This window comes from Haliaeetus albicilla, chromosome 21 (assembly GCF_947461875.1).
Source record: "Haliaeetus albicilla chromosome 21, bHalAlb1.1, whole genome shotgun sequence".
Classification (NCBI taxonomy): domain Eukaryota; kingdom Metazoa; phylum Chordata; class Aves; order Accipitriformes; family Accipitridae; genus Haliaeetus; species Haliaeetus albicilla.
Window position 1 is genome coordinate 9,234,078 of NC_091503.1, and position 24,024 is coordinate 9,258,101.

The following is a 24,024-nucleotide window of genomic DNA, read 5'->3' on the forward strand; positions in this document are numbered from 1 at the left end:
ATAGCAAAGCATAAGGTTTGTAATCAGGACGGAGCATATTAAGCACCAGGTCTCGAATCTGTGTTGTGATAATGTACCTTCCTAAGTGAAGCTATTGTTTCAAGAAGAGTATGCTGAAAACCAGTAGTTAGGAAAGAAATATATAGGGTCATTTTTTGCTTTTTTCTTATTTGTCACTGATTTTATATTCATTGAAATTTGCATTACCTACTTGTATGTTTCAAAACACCATCTTTGAAAGGCCACCACTGTAATGATGGCAAAGACGAGGCAGTGGCTGGAATAGTTATCAAAACAACTTAATTATTTTCCTGGCACAACAGAACCTGGAAAGTGTAATGCCATTTTTGGAGGGGGGCCTGAGATGGGCTTCAGGTTCCACATAAACCACAAGCTGGTTGTACCTGTCTGATTAAGCAATAGCCGTGGCTATTGAGTTCTGCATCTAACTGTTGGCTGGCTCTGTGACCTCGTATCACTGTTTCAGCAACTCTGCTGAAGTTTTCTCCTCAGAAGAACAGATATTATGTCATTGCCTGCCTCATCATAGGTACTGTTCATTTAATATAAAATACTTTGATATATTTTGTTGAATGGCACTTATGGAAGTGGAAATTATTATTAATACTCACAGCATCATCATTAGAAGGTTTTATTTATCCTTTTCTCTTTTATCCTCATCAAAGAGATCAACATCATGAAGAGAGGACAATGTTTTTTATATATATACATATATATTCTTATAGATTTTAGAAGCATACAATGATTTTAAATTGTGGGCTTTTTTTATTGTTTCTTTTTCTTTTATGCACTTTGAACTTAGACCAGATTTAGCCACCTGAAGTACAAAGATAATTAATTGCAGTACCTCTGATAGAAGGAAAACAGAATGGGTCATTCCTGTGGCCTTCCATTAACAGTATATTTGAAGGACTAAAGAATTTCTTCTGGGATAGATTCAAAATTTGCCCTTCACTGCATGCCTTTATGCATGTGATTCTAAATCTTTCATATGGAATGGGTGGGAATCAGACCATGACCTCTTCTACTTCACAGTTACTAGCCTGTACAGAGGTGAATGTATTTTCATGTTCTGTGAAACTTAGAGAGACAGTTGAAAAAATCTTTTAATTATTTATTTTGCTTTCTTGCAACAACCCCGCTTCCATTTGCTTCACCAACACTATATATAGAAATACTTGTTTCCATGACAAATTCCTCTTTACATTAATTTTATTGTCCACACCATTTGTTTATATCTAATTAATATAGGTTTAAATTAAAAATAAATATACATAGTTATTTCTTTTAGTCACCTGTGTTGCACAGAATATACAGTAACTTTTTCCTTTTTTTTTTTTTTTAATTATTGATTTAAAGGATCTTTAGTCTCAGCATTTTAAATGCAAATGCTGCAGTGGTAGAGAGACAAGGTAAGCAAATACTTTCTGTATTTTATTTTTCATTTGTTAATTCAGTCCTATCAGTCAGCTACCTGACCCAGTTATATTTGAACATTTAATGCTCTGTTACCTCCTGGTATTTGACAGTGTTTATTCATCACAAATGCTTATTAAAAAGAAAAATATGCTTACTTCCACAATCCCTCTAAGACTGAACTATCAGAAAAGCACCATTTTTAAAGCTTGCATCAGTAGTTGCAACATTTTTATCAGTGTGATATAGTAGTGTTAATTCCACTTAAGCTGCATAGAAGTTGTAAACTAGAACTTTTTTATAAGAAACAAATTTGTTCTCAATATTTAGAAACTAAATCTATTTCAGCTCTTAATCAGAAATATGTAACAACAGCTAAAAGTTCAAGGGGCAAAAATGGCTACAGGTGGTGACAACAATCACAAATTTGAAGTTAGGTAAATGCAATTTATGAATGCTTGAGTAGAAGTATAACAATATCCTACTTAATACTTCTGTGTTTATCATTTTTATGCACTAGGAATGCATAGTTAAAGCAATCATTTATATCACAAATTCAAGCATTCACACACTGTTCACCAAGTAGGTAGCTATTAAATATTTAGTTCTCTTTTTTCTCCTTTTCATAGTGTGTCCTGATTATCTTATTCAACCAAATACTTCCAAGCCCTGCTTTCAATCAAATGGCTGATTCATGGCTGTTTTCATGATATTCCAGAGCTTTTTTTGTAACATTGTGTGGGAACACCTCATACATAGACATGTTCTGAGGAAAAGCTTCATTAGACAAGTGTTGGCAATTGCATTTTACAGACAGAAAAAAATAAAGCAAAATATACATAAAGCAAATATTCAATCAAATTTTATTAATAATTATTTCCAGCATCACTAATTATTTTTATGGCAGGGTTTGGGCTACAACTTTACTCTTGTATCTGAATCAACCAGTCCAAAGACCTCTCTGAGATTTTGTTAAGAGTTCTACAACTTAAACAGAGGGGAATTGAGGTCATTTCTCCTTAGGTTCCCTCTATGGAAATGGAGAACACATAAAAAGAATTTCTCTTCAGTTAAGGCTAAAACTCATTTAATATTATGAGCCTGATTGTCATTTCCTCACACTCCCAATTTGACAAAAATGGGCTGATGGCTTCCATCCAAAATGGGCATTGTTGTCCCTGAAATGTGAAGCAAGATAGGAAGGAATTTATAACTTCTCAAATGTTCATGGAGGCTGGAATGCTTTCTCACTCTTTTCATTACACTCTGCTGTGTAAAAACAGAAAAGAGATTTCAGCAGAGCTTCTTGACCATGGATTGATGTAAGACAGAGCAGAAGTTAGCCCAGTATGTTTATGTTGCTACAGCAATGCATACGGCAAGGATTTGACTGTAGTTACATATTTCTATAACTGATAAGAGATCACAAATTCCTCTTTTGATTGATACCCAGCATAGTGTTAAATTGACTGATTACATTGGCTAGACTAACATATTTTTCAGTTTCTAGAAGGCTGAAATGTATGATGATTTCTGCAACGGACAGGATTTGATGTATCAGACACGTACAGGAAGACAAAACATGCTGTTCTTGACAGTTGCTTGTTGACAGCTCCTCTGTTTGTCTTCAGGGTGACTATTCATAAACCTTTCTCCAACAGACAAGATGTTGCACAATACCACCCTCTGATGCAGTCAAATTGCCCTTTCTAAGTAGTCACATACTGATTTGCTCTGATGGGTTTTGCACTCTTTTTATCACCAGGTTGGCAGGTACCGGTAAACCACAATATAGTCAAAATACTTGCCCTCTTCGGAATCGCTCCCATAATGTAATCAATGCAATAAATATACAACATCATGAAAAGTATCTTGTGAAATACATTTTCCTCACCCTCCCACCTTTTCGCGCACAATAAATGATTGCTTGATAACAGATAATGATAGGTCTGCAGATTGCCACTAGTCTAATCTTCTCTTCCCACAGGTTTAAAGCTGCAAGGCTGAGAAATACCAGCCTATGAAGTGGTAATAAGAAGAGAGGGCTATTCTATGAATAACAATTACCTATTGTGGCAGGTTCCTGAGCCAGCTAGATCTTTTAGGCAGAGCTGCTTAGGCCTTTTCACATAAGGAGCTTGCCAAGACCAAGAGGCTTTTAAGCTCAGAAAAGCCGGTTTTTATTAAAATGAAAATGGTATTTTAAATGGCAACTGGAAATTACCACTGAAGACAGAAGAGAACTCTAGTCTTCATGCCCACTTCGTCTTTAAATCAGGTGGTTTTACTTCAAGGCTCGGTTTTCTTTAGCTTGTCAGCACCCTCCATCCCAGCAAACTCCACAGGGGGGACCTCCGTGGGCCCCAGCCCCCCGTTACTGTTGTCCTGGCCCACCCACGGGTGCTCTGAGCACACTCAGGAGATCCCCGCAGAAGGGGAGCTGTGACTAAGCAAAGAGCAAGTGCTGTAGTGAACAATAAACTAGACTCCACATAGTACCCCTTGCTGCTATGTTGGGTATCTGGTGAGTGTAATTTTTCCACACCTGAGAGGAGAAGCATGGCAGGGAAAAGGGAAAAGAATCAGGGAATTATTATTGTTTTGCTTTTATTTAATTGTCTTGTATTGGCTTTGGCTTTACAAGTAGCTGGGTAATTTTTCAGATGCCTGTAACTATGCTGTGGATGAAGTTGTCACTTAGCCTTGCTAAATTCTTAAAAATTATCTTGAAAATTCTCCTTTTTCAGTTAAACACAAGGGGTCTTTAAAGGCACATAGTTGGCAGCTTTCTGCTTTTTTTTTTAACTTGAAAATCGTTGCATATTGGATGTTCTGTCTCAGGAGAGGAGAGGACAGGAAAGGAGAAGGGAAAAGGGAAAAGGGAAGGGGAAGAGTTTTGAATAAACAGCTTGAGGATTCCCTCATTTCTTATGTCTTTGGGTTTATTCTTGGTTTAGTTTTGCTTTTCACAAGCAGTTGAGCTGATTTAGCATTTGAACTTGAAAAACTCACACAGAATCCTTGAAAACAGAAGAGACAGAGACCAAAAGAGATAATCTGTGCCATCCTTCTGCCTCCAGGAAGGATCAGTGTGGACTTCCTGGCACATTGTTTTTTAGTTTGTCATGAAAACCTCCAGTATCAAGAGACTCCTGTCTTTCTGAGTGATCTTTAGCTAGTACTTCACTGTATTGACCGTATTTACCAACAAAAACTTCTTCCTGATGTTGAATGTAAATCAACCTTATGACACTATGAACCCAACTTCTTGCCCTGAACATGACAAAAACTTGAGATTATCTTTTTAGCACTCTTTTATGTAGTTGAATAAACAGAAGCTGTCAGATCTCATGACAGCTGCTCTATCTGTACCAAACAATGCCAACTCACTCTTGTTATTCATGTATTTGAAGTCTGATCATTGCAGTTGTTTTCAGACATTAATCTTTATTTTGTGAAATATGATGTCCAACTTTTTGCAAAATTCTAGCTTAGGCCTATCATTGCAATGTAACATTCAAGGTATTTCATATTTAAACTGTTTACACCTGGGATATGCATGTTGTGATTAGATCTCTTCACTATTTTTGAAACTTCAATTAAAAATGTATGTAGGTTGTCAGAAATGAGCTGCTGTCCTTTTCTTTTTCAAGAAAAAAGTCTTATTGTTTTTGGAAGATGTCACGTTTGTCTTTCAACGTTTTCTTCCCTGGCCCTCCAGCCTTCTTTCTAAAAGCAGCAATAAAATTTTATTGAAAACTTTGGGGTTTACTATTTTTTGACAAAAAAAATTTTTCTTCCAGCAATTTTTCAATAAGGTTTACGACGGAAGCCTTCAGAAAATAAGTTATTTTTAAACAAGTAAAGCTATGGCTCTTCATCAGTATTTGTAGTTAAGTTATGCATGTATCTGGAGAGAGGGACTTGTGGCATTTTTTTTAACCTTTTTTTTTCTTGGTTTGCCTGTTTCCATTTTAGATTTATTTGGGGGATTCAACTGCCTAGAGATATGGCTGCTTGAAATTAGATCAAATGTTTGTTGAAAAAATGTGCTAACTGAAGAATGCAATGTAAGTGGAGATAATTTATGAATCTATTAATTTTAGAATCAAATAGGTTTTACGTTTCTTATTTTTTAAAATATTGGTCAGTCTCTTTTTCTTATCTCTGATCTTTTCTGTCCTTATGGCTTTTTTCCTTTCTGTTTTGATACATCATTATTTCTGCAGTATTCATTCAAAGACAAAGAGAAACTTGGGGACCGAGAGAGGAAAGTAAAGACAAAAGGATGAGACCCAGGAGACCCCACTGATTTTTCTTCTTTTATTTAATCTTAAAATACTGATTTTACTTTAAGAGCAGAGATTCTAATGAAAATATGTTATTAAATCTTCTTCAAATCTGTGTTTTAAAAGATGGCTGTGGGATATAGCACATGCTAGATGGAACATGTTAAGAATGTGACAAAATCTTCCCCCAGTTGAATTACACTTCTAAATGACTATATGTCAGCAACATATGATTGTTTCTGATTCTGTTGGTTTTTTGAAACTTATCATACTGCTAAGACAAAAGATGTCAAAGAAACACACTGGTTTTAGCAACATTTAGGTGCTGTACTGAATGCAACAGTTTTTCAAATGAGACAAGTGGGTTGCATCTTTAACAAAGTGGAGGGCACACTTGAAACACTGAAAGGGTAGTGCACCTGTATGTTCTCTCATCCTAAGAATAGGTGGTTCTTAAACTGACTCTGTGGAGGGAAAATAACAAATGCTGTAAAGAAATCCTTATGGATTAGTTGCATAAATTGATTAAAGGCACAAGTAAAAAAGTAAGTTGTCTCACATACTCTAAAGGCAAGATTAAGATAAAATTCAGTACATAAAGAAAACAATATTAGATAATTAATAAAAAAATATTTTTGCAGCAGAAGTTATGTGGCAGATATATGCTGTACCCCACCCCCCGAAAAATAAAACAAAACAAAACAAACCGTCCCCCGTAAAAACCCACCCTCTGAATATTTTTCTTTTCACTTTATACTTCTTAGTAAGACACACAGGCAAATGTCATGAATAAAACTCACAGGATAACTGGAGGTAGAACAGGGGGTTTTTTTAGTTTACATCCAATTTAAATAATGCTTATGATATGCAAAACTTAGTTAATTTATTTTTATGGAAGTTACAAAACAGAAGGTTATTCACAGAGCAGCTAAGTTTGAGCAGTGTCAATTCTTTTTTATTTGATTTTGTATTTCCCCCCTTAATATGAAAAAGAAAGGTTGCAGGTGGTGTACAAAAGTGGTTTTGTTGTTGTTGTTGTTGTTGTTTGTTTATTATTTTTAAAAGCTGGGTTATGACAGGTGTTTGATTTGAGTCTAACATACATTGCATAGAAATTCACACATTATCTGCCCATCAAGATTAGCAGCCTTTGATTAGCAAAGTGCCTGTTTGATATAGGGAGAGACTAGCTTTCATGTAAAAGGAGTGACTTAAAGGAAGGAAAATCTCTTGTCTCTTGAAATCACTTTGCAAAGCATAAAGGACTACGGTTTTCAAAATGGCTGATGATTCTGATTAGGCCAGTTTCTTCCCACCTAGGGATGTTTCATAATACTGCAGTTAAAGGGGTGGGATATTTGGCATTTTGCACAACTGATGCCCATTCAGTGGTTATCAGGTAAGTTATTTAGGAATGGAGACACATAAAATCAGTATTAACTTTGGAATATAAAACTAATTATCCCTAAAGGGCTACTTGGTTAGAGCCTTCTGTGCATTTTATTAGCTTTTTCTTTAATTAATGAACATCATCCCCATCAACATTTTAATACTTCCTAAATTGCATGTCCTTTTTTTTAGATTATTATCTCTTTGGATTGTTTGTTTAGGAAGTAAGTAAATTTGGTAGGATTTTCTCATAGAAGGTCAATGGTTTAGATTTAATTTCTTGGATTCTGCATGGCGCTTAAAGTTAGTAGCAGCTGAGAAGTTGGATCTATGGCCCCTCCCTAATGAAAGAAAAGGACATCCCAGAAACCAAGGAATGCAACAGTATGCTATACAGTCAGGTGTTTTATTTTCTCAACCCCTTCGTATTTCACAGACAAAATGCCAGTTGTTTCTTTTCCTTTAAAAAGAAACTTCTCTCAAACATTTAACTCTGAATGTTATATTGCAATCCACTTTTTCTTTTTTGTGAATTCTTAGTAGGCAGAAGGAATTTTACAGTTCCCCTTACTACATCCTCTGAAAATTCCTCACACTGATCATCTCACTGAGATATTCAACGATCACACCAGGCAACAGGCATCTTGAAAGAATATGGTCATTTTTATGTTTTAGAAATTTTTAGGGTTTTTTTCTTGGCCAAATTTTTAAACAGGACTGTGATACTGCTTACCTTACCTGTGTCTGACTAAATATTTCAGCTGCAAACTCTCCAGAGCAAAGTTTTTCTCCCTATCCAATTTTTATACAACACCTAGCATGATGGAGCCACTGGTTACTGTAAGCATTTCCTGAATATAATTTAAAAGGATAAGAAATGAAAGGATGTTGTAAGCAGGTCTTGCATTGTTGCAGGTATGAGTAATAGGACCTAACAGATTTATAACTTCCTATGCACTTATTTTTTTATGCATGCACCAGTATATGAGACAGATGGGTCCTCTGAGTTGGAAGAAGAAAAGAAAGATGCATGATGGATATACTGTAGGTTGTCTGGATTTACTTTTGACTCCCATCACATTAGCAAGGCATATATGCCCTGTCCCTGAAGGGCGGTTTGTCGTTTAGGTCTGTTCTTTGAATAATTTCCTTACTACAATTTTTCTAGCCATCAAGTCTTTTGGCAGCTGTTGAATGCTAACTTTTTTTGCTCATCAAACAATATTTTCTATTTCTGCTAAGTGCATTAGATGCACTTACTGGTCTCCATTTTATGTCACCTATCATCACTACCACAGCCTTTGTCTAAAAGCTATCTAACTATAATTGGGAACATAAGCTCTGTTCTAGCTGTTCAGAGTCCATTAACACCATGTTACCCCTGCTAGCAGTCTGGGAGCCATGCACCAAGTTTGTGTGGAGTTGGGTTTTTCATCTACCTTACAAGTACACCAGAGCTCTTTTTTAGTTACTTCTTGTCACGGGGTGAAGCCTACCCACAAGCACCACTCAGATAAATGAGACCGTGATTGCATCTTCCACTCTAACTGCTTAGATTGGTTTGGTACGTGCAGGAAAGAAACAAAAACATCTGGGATGATGGAGCTGTTAACCACTTTCCATTCTTGGAAGATATTTGGGAAGGAGACAGGAGGGTGAGAGTAGCCGCAGTAACAACTGCTATTTGGCCTTAAATATGGGGAAAGAGATCGTCCTGGGGCTACTTGGCTAGTAAGGCCATTGGCTGCTGACAATCTAATTTAAAAAAGTGCTACTTAAGATGGTAACACCTCAGATATGGGGGGAAAACTCCCTCTAGAAACCTCTGACACCGAGAGGGGCCTGAGCACAAGGCAGAAGTGCCCTTTTAGGGGCCAGACTGCCAGCCAGGACTTGGACAGTCCAGTGGCCAAAGCAAGTGTCCAGTTCCCCTGGGTCCCTGCTGCTGGTCTAAACCGGACTGGGGGCTGAGCGGCGGGAGTGAGAAGTGTGAAGCTGTCACATAATAGCTCTCCATCCCATGTACCCATCCTTCTTCATAAATAAATTTTATCCCTTTATGTCATACCGAGTGATCCTACCCCACTGGCAATAACAGAATGCACTCATAATAAAATAAAGCATCAACAAAGTAGCATCACTAACAAAACACAAACAATGACCTAACAGATTAAAGTTGTTTCAAAACTGAACTGGGGAGGAAAACCTGATTTTTTAGTATTATGGCTATGATCCCTTAGAAGTTTCTCTGCTGATAAAGTTTCTTAATTCAGTTTATTTAATTTTTAGTACAACATTTATTATTCTACCCCAGTAATCCATCTGCCTGTGCATATCCATATTAAAGAGGGACTGGATAAGAATACTGGCTATGAACTAGTCCCCATGGGTTGGAATAAAAGTGCTCTCTCTTCACACATACCAGTTTGCTAATTACCATCACTTTGAGCGGAGAATACTAAACCTGAGATTTAAGCCTTTCTCAGAATAATATTGTTCAAAAAAATTGTTGCTTTTTAAAAAAAAATAAAAAAAAAATCCTTAGCTGACTTCTTGTTTTAGCAGCTCCCTCTTGGTGCTGCATGTCACGTGTACCTAGGATAATCTGAACTAACTTAAATGGATTTACTGTGGGTTTATACCACTGAGGACAGAACTACGATCATTTTGTCAGGTCATAAACTGTTCTAAAGTTAATGCAACCACATGGAGTTTTTCCCTTCAATCCAACTCCATCTCTTTGGAACACAGGGTAATATTTGGGGTGATTTCCATCTGTTTAGAGATCAATAATACTGACCTCTCCCTCAGGGCCTCTGTACAATATTTTGCAGTAAAATGTGAAAAATCTCCACATGTTATCTGAGTTGTAAGAAATGAATCATCTCCGATTCAACTGCTGTACAGCCATTTGTTTTCCTTCCTGGACTTAGCTCTATGGTAATGAGGTCCAACGGCTTTTAGTTAGTTTGGAATAAGTGCAGAATAAGTTTGCATCTGTTGCAATATACCATGTAGGCAATCCTTCTGTGAAACAGAGATGGTGATGACAGTCTTGGTGTAAGCTTAATTTATTTGAGATTTAGAATGGCATACATGGTTTGGAGTCCATTCATCTGTAGCAGTGGGACTGAAACTGGAATCAACTCTTATGTTTGATACTTGCTTCTCCTCTAGGACAGCTTTCTATTTTTACAAAAAAAATATTTTTGTGAGTTTAGGTAGAACTTACGGCTATGGAGATCTATATTATTGTGCACCTTATTGTATGTTTTCTTTGCAAGTTTACTTAATACTAAAAGATACTTTCAACCAAATTTTTTTCAGAAATCTTTCTATGCAGTTGCTTCACTCTTTATTGGAAACACCTTTGCCTACAACAAACCTTCCTATTTTACACACTGATAAATGCCTCTAGCAATAGGGTTATTGGCTCTCATCTTATTTCTGCTACTGCAAGTCAAAAATTCTGCTACATCTGCAACTGCAATATTCAAAAACATTTTGGGGTCTTTTAATTAAAAATGCCTCAATCTGTTTGGTAGTTAGGCACCAGAAAGTGAGAGAGCTACCTGAAAATCCAAGCTAGTGACAGCATTGTGGATGAATGACAGAAGCTGGAATGGGCACTAATTAACTTAAGATATTAAGATTAACATTTTCTTAATTTGTAAGTCATTCTGGGTGGTTGTTGTCTGTATTCAAGGCCTCTACCAAGATTGCTTAGTTAGACGAGACCACAAGGCACATCTGTGGATGGTGAGACACCACAAAAGGCTAAAAATCTGGAAATCTTTGAGTTGTGTGTTATCAGAAAAGGTAGGACTGCAGACAGCTGGAGTGCAGAGGTACTGTTGTTGGCAATAGCTGATGTAGATAGGTCTCAAAGAATGGAAAGTCTTTCAAGCCATCAAGTAAAGATCTCAATTTACTGCAGAAATGATGAAAACCAGACTTTCTTTCTTCTCAGACACTTTATCCATACTGGGAATTGTGCATAGACAGCAATTTTATTATTAATAAATAGAATTCTATATTTCATTTGAGGAAGTACGCATCCCAGTATACTGGCAAGTGACACGAGGTAGATGAATGAAAGCATAACTTCTCTATTCCCTTATCTAATATTTAACAGTTGAAAACTGGAAATGAGTCAGTGATAAACTTGCATGGGCATATGTAATAAGAAGTTGGAACATTTTAGTCTGAACAGTTTCCTATTTTTTTTTCACCAAATTACTTCATTTCTCCCACAACTTTGAACAGTCATGGAAGCCTCAGGTGGTCCATGACATGCTTTTTTTGACTTAAATTAGAAATTGGGATCATTGTTGTATAAAAAGCAAAATAACTGTGGAGAAGGGGGGGAAATACCAAGGCTGTCAAATGCATCACCTCTAAAGAATCCTTTAAACACAAGGCTTACCTTGCCCACGTATTGAGTATCGGGACCTGTGTACTCCTCCAGCAAGAAAAATTGATTCCACATCCAACCACGCTTGGTACGGTGCAGTGTTTTTCCATCATTCTCTGACAATCCTGTTATCCTTTCACTGCGTAAGTGCTTGTTAGTCCTTTTTTGGGATGGCATCATATGAATCGCATGAAACATACAGCTCCAAAGCAAAACTGTCAAGAACGAGTAAGTCCTCATCATTTACAGAGATGCTGTTAGCCTCCACTCCTCTAATAATTCACCGGAACAAATTTTTCAAATGTTATATTCCTCTTGCAAGTAGGACCTACAGAATGGAGAACAGTATTTCAGTAAGTTGCAATAATTTTGTTTCCCTAAGGCCATGGCCTTAGGGAAACAGGAATACCAATAGCCTAGTGATCATGACAATAACCCATGGAAATTACATATAGCCGTAAAAATTACTCAGAAAGTTTTTAAGTCAAGTTCTTTAATGTCTCCTTTATCTTCTTCTATTTCACTCTCTCACACTGTATATAGACATTAATTTAAAACACAATCTGAGTAAAATGCTTCTTCATCTGAAAACTTTAGCTACCAGCAGCATCGTGACACAACGAAACAGCCCAAATAGCAGACCTTCCAACGTAATCTCTCCCAGTTCAGCTCTCTTACTATCTCTTCAGAACTGTCTGCACATCTGAATTTTCTGTTACTTCATGATTAATACAACCCCTCTCCCGCTTTGTTCCCAATTGTCCAGAGGATCCGCTTCTGTTTCTGAACAAAGGAACTCATAATATGAAAATTAAAGTATTATTGATGCCTTCAACAGATTCCTTATTCCAGAAGGAAAAAGTACTTATTAGATAAGTTTCAGTTCATAGGAGTCCTGCTGGGGTTAACAAAATTCTGCATTCAGGACAGAATTCTGCATTATAATGCATTTTACTTTTTCCCCTCCTGAATGAATGGGAATTTTCATGATATAGAACCTTATTTTTGCCATTATTTTTCTGAGACTGGCATTGATGTTTTGTGTAGAAGTTTGTAAACAACATTTCATCAAAACCAAAGATTTTTTTTTTTTAAACCCATATTCTTTATTTGGCAGTACAGCTGAGGTGCCTGATGTCCCAGTCTTTTCCATAACCTGGATTTCCTCTCAAGTCTGCTTTTGCTTTAACATATCTTTAGCTGAGCTGTCATTGCGTATTACAGAAAGCATAAGAAAACAATTCAGCAGCAGAAGTATCATTTGCTTTGGGAATCCTAGTCCATGAACAGTGATAGTAGCATGAAGCCACAACACCCAGAAGTTTTAGAATACTGAAGTTCTGAAATTTAAAAAAAATATACATATCCATCCTCCTTTCTCCCACAGCCCGACATTACTAGCAGGTACTTTCACTTTTTTTTTTTTCAGGGGAGGGGAAGGGAGTCTTTTTCTCTACAAAAAGCTAGATTTTTTTGGAAATAAGATGCTTTTTGTGAAAATTATTAGTCAGTTGAGAACCAAAACTGTTTAACAGAAAACATTCAGTGAATTGTACTCTAAAGGCCTTAATGATTAAATTGCTAGGATCGTGCCCTTGTGTGAAGTTTTCCTTAAAATGATGATATTCTGTATGGTCTCAGGATCTTAACTAGCAATCCTGAAGGAGGATCAAAGTCTTTGCATTTTAGTAACTTCAAAAAGAGTTTTAGCTGAGCAAGAAGTGAAGGCTTGGAATATTTATCACTTTCTAACATGTTCAATAACAAAAATACCCCAAACAATTTAATAGGTGTCAAATTTATGCAGAAGATCATGGATATAATGCAGGAAAAGTCTTATTTTCTTTTACTTCTTTATTTTAATTGAAGAATCAAAGCACAGAGTAAATTAACTCTATTTGCATAAAATCAAGAATGTTCGTAGATTTTGGCATACATTAGTGGATATATTTTCTTTGAATTCTATAGGTATACTCAAAATCTTGTTTTCTCCCTTGTAATGCTTAGTATGTTCCTGTTGCATGCAGAGGGGCAAAGGGGAACTCTCCTGTGGCTAATTTAATACCAGTTAATTTTGACATTAACTGGAAAACATGTTGTATACATCATGATCTTGCCTTGTGATTGAAACTTGCTGGATACAGATCAAAAGAAAAAGAAAACCACTTAACCAATCTTTTATCCATGTCTAAATTTGATTATTCTAATTCCCTGTATAATATAGACTGAAGTATTTTTTATCACTGAATAAAACTATTTATCAATGTAGAGCATAAGACATGATCATCCAGATCCTCAAATCCAGGACAGGCAGGGCCTCTTCAGACTTTGTAAATTAGATCCTGGTTAAGGTATTGTAAAATGAAAGTAAACAGCAACAGGAACTACTTTTGAAAATACAGTAATCAAAGGGCAGTTTATCAAGTTTGTCCAATGGTTCTGAATTCTTATCTCTTCTTGAGATACTCTTGCCTGATTTGTCCTCAAACAGTGCTCTTTCACAGCTGTAGTACAGCACTTTTTGTCGGACTGTCGTTCAAGAATTCATCTCATATACATTCTGAATGATAGCACGTTCAAATATTCATGTTGATCAAATTTTGGGTTTGTTTGCTTTTGCTTTGTGTATGAGTGATGTGTTGCTACTTAACTATTCCAATAAATTTTATGGGTTTATATCTTTAAGATCATGACTGATTTATTTCTCTAGTTTCTTGGAACATATCAGCTCTTATGCATTGAAACAAAACAAACCACAAAACAAAAAAACCCAAAAGCTCTGAAAACTATACATGTATTTGGCAAAATTTTAACACATAGTGAATCTATGAAACTACTAAAAATCCTAAAAATATATTTTACAAAAACTCTAAGCCTTGGAATACTGCTGTGAAAAATAAGTTATCAAAAAATGTCAAACAATTCACATTTTCTCTTCAAAATGTCATTATTTCAAAACTTAAACAAATCTAACACTCAAATTATTTAGTCTCATTTATTTTTCTCTTTTTTTTGAAATCAGGGGAAGGATAGAGGACATCAATATATTTTCATTTGGCCATTTTAAGAAGTGTGATTGCATGTTCAGTTTTGTGATAATTTCAAATGGAAATAAAATTTCAAATTTCAGATGCTTCACTTTTGCTTGTTCAAAGCTACACGTTTTTAATTTCCTGAAATTGCCTTCATTCATTTCTGTCCAAACACTACTTGCCATACTCATTCAAATGCATGAGATGTTTATACTACTCTTTCCTTTGTACTCAGAGAAATACTTCGAGGTGGTCATTGGCTTTATGCATCTGGTCTTGTAGTCAGCTACAAGTCAAGTGGGTAAGGAATTGTGTTTGGTAGACTCAGAAGGTGTATTTTAATACTGAAACAAAGGATTCTGGTGTAGTCTGGAAAAGTAAGAGCAGATGTTCAAGAGACCACAATACACTGTGCACAGATGCTCTGAGCCTGCTATAAGAAATTATTTCTGCGCAAACACTTATTTTTTAACACAGGTTTTTCTCGGAGGAATCTAGGTTCCCATATTTTGTCCCAGCCAAGGCAGAACTCAGTTTGACGTTGTTTAAAATGTGTGGTTTTCTGTGTAGTGCTGCCCTCTACTGATTTCCTTGCTAATTAACAGAAGGACTTCACTGCCACTGAGAGGAAAGGTAGTATCTTTCATGTCAAGAAGGATAAGATTCGGGTTTTGGAATGAAAAAAAAAAAGGCAAAAAAAAAAAAAAAGCCTATTATTTCCCACTTTTGATTTTTACAATAGTTGGACGTATTAGGTGTAAAGAGAGAGAGTTATTCGTCTGGATCAGTCTGGAACTACTGAACATTATGGTAAATATCTAATTTGATCTCTTCTAAGAGGCACAAAGATCTTAAGTCTGAAACCAGAGAGAATAATTTTAATGGGTTTTGTTCTAAGCAACTGATCAAAAGTTATACAGGCAATCCCTCTCGCTTCACGTCTGCTTCCACCATTTGACTCAGTACAACAGTCAACTTCTTCTTCTTGTCAAACAATGGAAAATGGTTTTCTTCCTAGTTACATTGGAAACTTCTTTTAAGATGAAGTATTAATGTATTAAACATTTTAATGCCCCAAATTGTGGAGAACCTGCATTCTTTCCCCACTTTGCAAATGAGAGGATCTGAGTGGAGGCAATAAATATTTTTATTTTTACGGTTTGAGGGATCTGTGGTGGTAGCCTAGAACCATTATAGTCTCTCCCTGCAGTAAGGATTCTGATATCAGAATCCTACAACAGTTCCAGGTAAATGAATTATCTCTGTATGAAAGACATTATTCTCCTGAGCGCATTAGCAACTGGAAAATTTGTATCTTTTAATGTCCTTTTGAATGTAAAATATTCTATTTAGATTCTTCAGGTGTAGTGTGAAATAAGCCCTGCTGGGATCAATAGCAGGGATTTGTTAGCAATGATGCCAATTTAAATGTTTCTATAGCAATTGCCATGGCAATGTTTTTAATTAGTGCAGCACAGTCACTCACTAGCATGACATGAAGAAAGGCTAACCTTCGGCAACTTGATAATGTATCCCACATTAGTTTGTTTCATTTGTTAATACTGAAGTAATATTCTGTTCTAAAAGAAAGCTGTAGTGCTTGTGTACAGCTAAAAATAGCAGAGTTAACTGCAACAGCAGTGCTTCATATTGCACTCGCCATTCTTTAAATAGGAAAGATGCAACTGATGTTCAGGATGATCCAAACAATCTGTCAAACTAAAATATGCATTTTAACAGGACATAGCAAGTGTAAATCTTGTGTAGCCTGCATGCATGGAAGTGATCTCATTGACTTTGGCTGTGTTTCTTTTGAAAACAAAATATCTGAATGCAGCTTTAATCTACCTAGCCTGAATACTAAGAACAGTGAAGCTGTAGGAACAAAAGGCTGTGCTATAAACAGCACGCTACCACCAATAATACCAAGCCTTAGGTAGAGGCTAGGTCTGTGCCACTGTAGGTTCACTTTTATTACTCCCCAAACTAATTAAAGATAGCCCAAGTATGCATACACATGATTCCCTCTGACTGCAGTGCTCAAATATTCTCTGAGTGTAGTCATCCTACAAACATGAATATAGACTGGATGTATCAATGATGACTGACTTTTAAAAACAAGCTCTTTTTTTTTCATCTTCCTAAGTTTTTTTCCTACCCTCTCCCCTCTTCACAGGTAAAGATGGGGTTGGGGGATAACATTGAAAGGATGAAAAGAAAACAGCCAATGTGCATCTTGAGGGACCTCCTTTGCTGAACCTGGGAGAATCAAGAAAGGTATTTTCATTTATTTCTATGAGAGCTGAAGTAGCTTTTGAGGGATCCCCAAAACTTAAGGGACAGGTTTTTGACTGGTGAGCACCCATTCTTTGAATACAAGTTCTCAGATCCCATTCAGGCACAGAAACATGGGCCACTCTAAAAAAGAAACACTTCCCCATTCAGCAGCTCCCGCTGCAAACTGTTTGGAACAGATTTTCAGAACCACTTTTTGCCTATTGGGTTGCTGATCTGTTCAGCAGTATATACAGTGGAGATAAGCTCAGCTGAAAATTTTGCCAGGAAACAGCTGAAGGCAGTTCTTTGTGTCTGGGATACCAGTGCAGGTTCCCTTAGCTACATGAGTCAAGGAGTCACACGAATATAAATAAAGTTTTAGGGAACGTGAACTAAGAGCAATTTGTATTGGAATGTCTGTTGAATTAATGTCTTTAGGCAAATGAATCTATGGCTTGTAGGTGCATTATAAGAAACATTTATCTCGCTGTGACAAGAGAGAATTAGCATTTATTTGAGAGTTTTACCAGCCTCTTGGGCATGTACATTGGAGACACTGGTCCAAATTCGTCTCAACATGGCTTGAGTCACCCTCTCTACAGCACTCACAGTGAGTGACGCCAGTCCCCCAGGTGGGTGGATCTGGCAAGAGAATGTGTTGATTCATGTTTGGATAATCCCCACTGGCAAAGACTCGTACAGAGACACAGCTGTGATTTAAAGCAACTGTCCCTGGGCAGTGAAAATGCCATCTGCCCTTCTCTGGAGCAAGTCTCTTCTGAGGTGCGGATGAAACTGTTTCTGGACTTTTTCTCCCCCAACTATCCTTTTGTCAGCTAGTGAATGAAGCCTCCAGCACTTCCAACCCATCCTGCATAAGGGTCTCTCACTTGTTAGCAAAGGTATTCAATGAAGCTAAGAAGAGACTTTTAAAAATATCTGCTCCTGAGGCAGCAGGTCACTGGTTTACAAAAGTGAAGTGTGTATTTTCACATTTAAAAAAAAACAGAAGACTCTTTTTTCTCCAATAATGAACCTTTTTTTACATGATCTGCTTTTCATCAACATGAGGGGAACTAGGAAATACAGCACTTGTAAACTCTTAATGCAACGCCTTTTGAAGATACTCCTTTGATCTTTAGTATCGATTTTTCTCCACAGGGGACACGTTTCACTCTTATCATATAATGAAGCCGCATTATAAGTTTTTATATCACACCTTATTTACAAGTGCAACACAGTCATCACATTCATGGTTTTTAAAGAATAGCCCTCAGAAACAGGAGGAAAAATAAATGCTGTCATCAAAGCAAAATTCTTCTCTTTTCCTCCCCTTTAAGATTGTCTCAATAAACTGCTTGGCAATATTTAATATTACCCTGCAATATTTAAGGCATTTTTTTGTTTGGTTTTGTTTGGTTTTTGTTTTTCATAAGCAGTATAGCCCTCTATATGCCCGATACAAACCCAAGCAGTATCCGAAGGTGTAGACCCCTATTTTCCAGACACGGTGATTCTCATCAGTGTCCCTGCATGAAGCAGATGAGATTCACCTGTGGCAGCACTGTTAATGACAGGAGGTACTTACCAGATCTCCTGATAACTGGGACTACGCACTTTCGCCAAATGCCCCTTTCTTGCTGCTTCATTAGGCAGCAGTCCGCTGCGGTCACACAGCTAGGTCCTAACGAAGCAGTCTGGGATTCCATGTCAGGTGCCTCCTACCTCTGTGTGTCTCCTGAGCATAGCATGCACCAGGAGGAGAGCCTGCTAAACTTTCTGAGTCTACAGCTTGTATAATGGCCCGAGAAGTTGTTACAAGCCAGAATGTCTCAGAATAAAGACATCTTCAAGCTAGTGTTTCCCAGATTTTTAAAACCCATTAATTTCTCCCATCGTCTTTTTTTTTTTTTTTTTGCTTATGTCCATCTGAGTCATTAGAAATCTTGTTCATATAGAGAAGGATCATGAAAATCAGACTTAATTACTACCTGCAAGGGAATATACATTCACTTCTCCGGACTGGAAAAGCTCAGTTGCTGACCAATTAAAGGTAGTTAGCAGATTCAGACTGGTAATTGCAGCCCGTTGTTGCTGCTTCCTTCCTGAAGGAACTGAGCAGCTGCTGAATGTTGTCATTTATCAGAGCTCAGACCCCTTTATGCCCTTCTGCTGTCTCCAGTGGGATCACAAAGTCAAGAAAGTCTCATCCTCAGAGCTGAGCAGACCCCTTGCAAGCACAGGAATATGTGCACAGAAATAGTGCATAGGTTTAACATAATTGTTTGCTATTTGTTATCTCAGTTAATCTGAAAGCAGTCTGATGCAGCTGAGGCTTCAGCCTTTATTTCCATAATAAGCACCCTAAAATACCTATAAAAGGTAATTCTACCACTTACAGGAATAATATAGATCTCAGAAAAAGACTTTCCTTTTTCTTATTTCTAGGTCTGAATCTCTTCCTTAAAAAGAAACCCCCCACCCACCCCCACAAACAACCAAAAAAGCCTTTCACTTGCATCTCATTTGACTTCATTAATGAAAGACAAATGCAAAACATGGAGCAAACTCGACATAAGTGTAATAAAGTATTGTTTATTCTGTTAGTATCCTGATAGACCAAGACAAGGATGTCTTCAACAAGTAGACATCCATGATAGTATATAAGCATGGACAAGCATATAATGATTTTTCTCCTCTATGTTTTCTCAGTCTCCAAATACTAGTTTTTTAGTAATCCCCAATAGATTCTCTTTGTCATAACTTTCTCCAGTTTTGCTTTGAAACCATGTAAGCTTCTAGGAGCTGCAACATTCTGCAAGGAGACTCACAGTTTAACAATCTTGTAAAAAGCAAGATTTTGTTTGTTTTTTGAACATTGTAACTGACAGCTTCATTAGACAGCTAATACTGTCATTGGAAGCCACAGTAAATAGTCATTGCCTCTTCACTCTCTTTGCCACAGATGAGTATATACACTTAAACCAACTTCTCCTTCAGCTGTCTCTTTTCCAAGATGAAAAGTTCTGGGACTGTCTGCTTAATCATTCCTTGTCTGGAAGCTGTGCCATACTTTTGATTGCACCTGTAGCCCTCCTCTGAATCTCTTCCATTTTTCTGGTGTATCTTTTGAGATTGACGATCATAATTTGTGGCAGTATTCAAGTTGCAAGTGCTTCATGCATATATAGACAGCAGCTTAATTACATTCTCTACTTAATTTCATCATGATACATGGCATTGTTTGCTTTTTTTGACTGCTGCAGGGCTCTGGGCTAATGTTTTCCTCTTATTATCTGTTGTTACATTACGGTGTTATTCCCCGACGGCAATAGTCAGACTTTATTATTTTAAATGTAAAATCTGGGGTTTACCATGCGTGTGGCTTTACATAATTTCATAACAATTTCACCATCCATCATTTTGGTGTCCATTCACTGTATTGCGTTGGATCGGGATAGCATAGACTACATATATATGTATATGTAGCAAACTACTATAGTTATTAAACCATTGTAAGGTAGGGACTGGTTGGCATGGCAAGGCTCAAATCCATACGGCTAAATTCTCCTCTTCTCTCCCCTGCCTTCCTCCAAAGCAGGGTTACCTTATCTATATCATCTATGAGAAATCACCCTGGGCTTGGTCCTTAAACACTGACAGGAGTTTTCTGGGAGAGAGCCAGCTGGTATAGGACAAACTGATATTAAGGACTGAAATAACAGAAAAATGGTATGGACAATTACATTGCAAAAGCCAGTTTCCTTGCCAGGTGAAGTGTATTAGCATAGTCATAGTCATAAGCTCCTTTTGCAAGTTTTTGCAAAGGCCCCTTAGCTTTATTATGCTGAATGTCACTTGCAAAGTTTTTCACCTTGATATTCAAACCTGTTTTCAGTTTATTTATGAGTATGTTGAACAGTGCTGGCCCTGGTACAGATCCCTGTGGAACACTACAACAGACCTTATTTCAATGTGAAAACTCGTTATTTACTTCTTCCTGCTGGTTCCTGTCATTTAATCAATTACTGATATATGCAGGGATCTTCACTTCTAGCTCATGGCTGCTTAAGAGCCTTTGGTGAGTGACCCTGTCAAAAGCCTTCTAGAAGCACAGCTAGATCGTATCAAAGAGGTCAAAGCTAACCATATGCTTGATAACTCTTTCAGAGGACTCCAACAGGTCTGTGAGGCAGGACTTCCCTTTCCAAATACTATACTGACTTTTCCCCAGTATGTCATGTGTGCAACAATTGCATTCTTTATGAGAGTTGCCAACAGTTGCACTGGTTTGGGTCTCAGACTTTGTCCCTGCGACTTGGCCCTGGTAGAACTGAAACTGTTTTTTAAAAGTTGGCATTGCATTTGATACCTTGAAACCCGCAAGTATCAAGAACATTGAAGTGAAAGTTTAAAGAAAATAATGAATATTTCAGCAGTTTCATCACTGAGATTTTTAGGATTCCTGACAGTATGCATGAAGCTACTGCCATTTACTGCAACTTGAAAACCCACTGTACTGAAGTTAGATCTCCTCATGAGTCCCTGGTTAAATAAATAAATTTAAAAAAATAATCATAAAACAATCTCACATTTAATCCTTAAGGATTTATAACCCCTTCTGTTTTCTCCTCAAAACTGTGACAAATAACCACGGAACACTGGGTAGCCACAAGCATAGCACTGATTGAAAAGTTGTTCATGGAACTCCCCAAACAAGTTTTCAGTCTTTAATTATAGCAGTTTGTTAAAATCAAAATGATTCCCCAGCCTCTGATGAAAGGACAGAAAGGGTAACACACAGGTACATGGCACTGGATGTTGGGTGTATATGCTGTTCCAGTGGATCCCCTTTCTGCTATTTGTTTCCTAAGGGTTTATCCTCTCCCAGGGGCTAGTAGCCTGGATGTGGCCAGTCAGTCTCCCTCTGGTGCTTGACAGTCCTGCAGAGAAGCCCACCAAGAACTCTGATCAGTAGCTCAGAATTTGGCTTCCGTGCTCAATTTCATATTGAAATTTTGATTAATTCAAGTTTTAAAGCCCTCTGGGGAAAGAAATCCTCTAAAAATTAATCTTTTTTTTTTTATACCCCCTGTTAAGGTTTCAAGATTTCCTATAGTATTTCCTGAATTTGCCCTCCTCAGATTTCTACCATTAGTACAGACTTTATATGTGGTTTACTGCTGGTACCATGATAGGCAACTTCAGAAGACTTCTGATCCATCTGGAGCTGAGTCTAAAGATGGGGAAATATGTCATCTGCATATGCATTTAATCATTTAATCATGCTCTGATGAGACTGCAGTTGTTATTGCTGATACCAACTGTTTTACTATTTTGGTTCCTTTGTTTCTAGCAACCAGAGACAGAAATAACTAGTTTATTTCTCTTAAGATGCCAGTTAGCTTTCAAATGATGTGATATGTTTCCTCTAGTAATATCTGAACCAGACTTGAGACTTTAATAGTCCATAGCTCAGTATGACTTGCCAGAGCATGCAGATTTTCATGTGATTTATTTGGATTAATTCAAAACACACATAGTACCTTTCAGATGGCATTCTAGAATTACTCCTTCTATTTTCCTGCCCTTTTCATTAAAACTCAGTAAGAAGTAAAAGATATAACTGCATGAAACCATGTATATGGTTCCAGTTTCAGAGCGAAAAAAGAGTATAAATATGACTGGAAAAAGTTGGTATAACAAAGCATTTGCTTTATGTTGTCTGCTCTAGTATTTTTCTGTCTAGCTTTGCCTGAAATGGCAGTGCATAGTCAAGCTTTAAAACTTTCTTCCATCAACTCAGATGCCCGTGACTGTCTCCCTTCCTTCTCGCATTCCTAAAAGATGAGGCAAAAGGGTGTATGAGGGACCAGAGCTGTGTTTGGGCTCCATACTGCTAAGTCACGTCATAAAATATCTGGCTTCACAGAAAACAAATCAACTCAGTCACGTAACAGGAAAAAAAGAAGTGCATAGTTAATCTGTACATAGGGATGTGATGTCAGTCACTTTTTCTTGATCCTTTTCTTGGTTTATGTAGGAACAGATATTTTACATGAAACAAACTTAGACTTCTACAAGTGAATTTCCTCCCTCTTCTTATCTTTGTGGTTCTGCAATCACTATTACAGCCAAATTTTGATGTCACTTTTTAGTAATATGGCTGGGGGTACACAATATCAGTGAAACAGTGTCATTACTACTGTCAATAAAGCATGCTAAATTGCCCTTTTTTTCCTAACTGAAGAACTGTCATCATATGCACTATCCACAGGCAGTCCTTCATGGAAAAGAATGTAAATTCATCTAAATCTCGTTACTACAATGTTGATTTTAAAATAAACACTTAATGGTAACAGTTACTAATAAATAGAGTGAATAATAATGATGCAGCATAGTCAAATGTAATTGTCCTATTGTAATTCTGGATGCTGTGAAGGGAAAACATGCTGCAACGGTATAATTAAGGTGGGCATCATGATATAACAATTTTAAGTTAGTTTATATAAATCCAACTAATTTTTTAATCGTATAGAACGATATCTTAATGAATGTTGAGGAATGGCTATTTTTACTAATAGAAAGTGCTAAACAAAGCCTGTAGAAAAATACATTTATACATACCTGTCTAACATCAATATTTTATATAAAGGTAATAAGAAAGCAATAGGAAGGATTTTTGAGTGAAATAAAGTCTGTCTTCTAGCTGACACAGCTGAAGTCATTGAATAGTGCTGCTGAATTTTTCATGAACCTTTTTTTTCCAAAAATTTTATTTCTAGTTGTCTCACAGCAGCATACATGGAGACATGGAGAAAATTGAACCTGTTGTGTAATGTGGAATTATGCCTATATATTAATGTAGAATAATGGTGATATGCCTCCCATACTTGGCAAAGCAAAATCCAAATTCAGAATTAAATATAACTATATCTATGAAGACAACATTGTTTGATTACTACTTTTACATTAGGAAAAAATCTTAAACCATAGGAGTTTAGGCTCTGTCAGGATTCACTGTTCTGTGTTGATTGATAACTTTTAACGGTTTTACTCTTTCCTCACCTTTCCCATCTAACAAAACACCTTTTATTTTACAGGAATGATTTTTTTTTCTTCTAAAAATGTTATATGTCTTTTAATTCTTCAAGAGTGTACTCAGAAATTTCCTGAAGCTAATGTA

At 36.8% G+C, this 24,024-nt stretch overlaps 1 protein-coding gene across 1 annotated transcript in view; it reads right to left on the reverse strand.

Annotated features, from left to right (window-relative positions):
* CDH9 (cadherin 9) overlaps positions 1 to 24,024 on the reverse strand; it is a 95,436-nt gene that overhangs the window by 53,123 nt on the left and 18,289 nt on the right. Inside the window, exon 2 of the mRNA XM_069808920.1 lies at positions 11,542 to 11,857. Within this exon, the coding sequence (XP_069665021.1) occupies positions 11,542 to 11,772 (231 nt within the window). The 5' untranslated portion in view covers positions 11,773 to 11,857. The remainder of the gene's footprint in view (positions 1 to 11,541; positions 11,858 to 24,024) is intronic.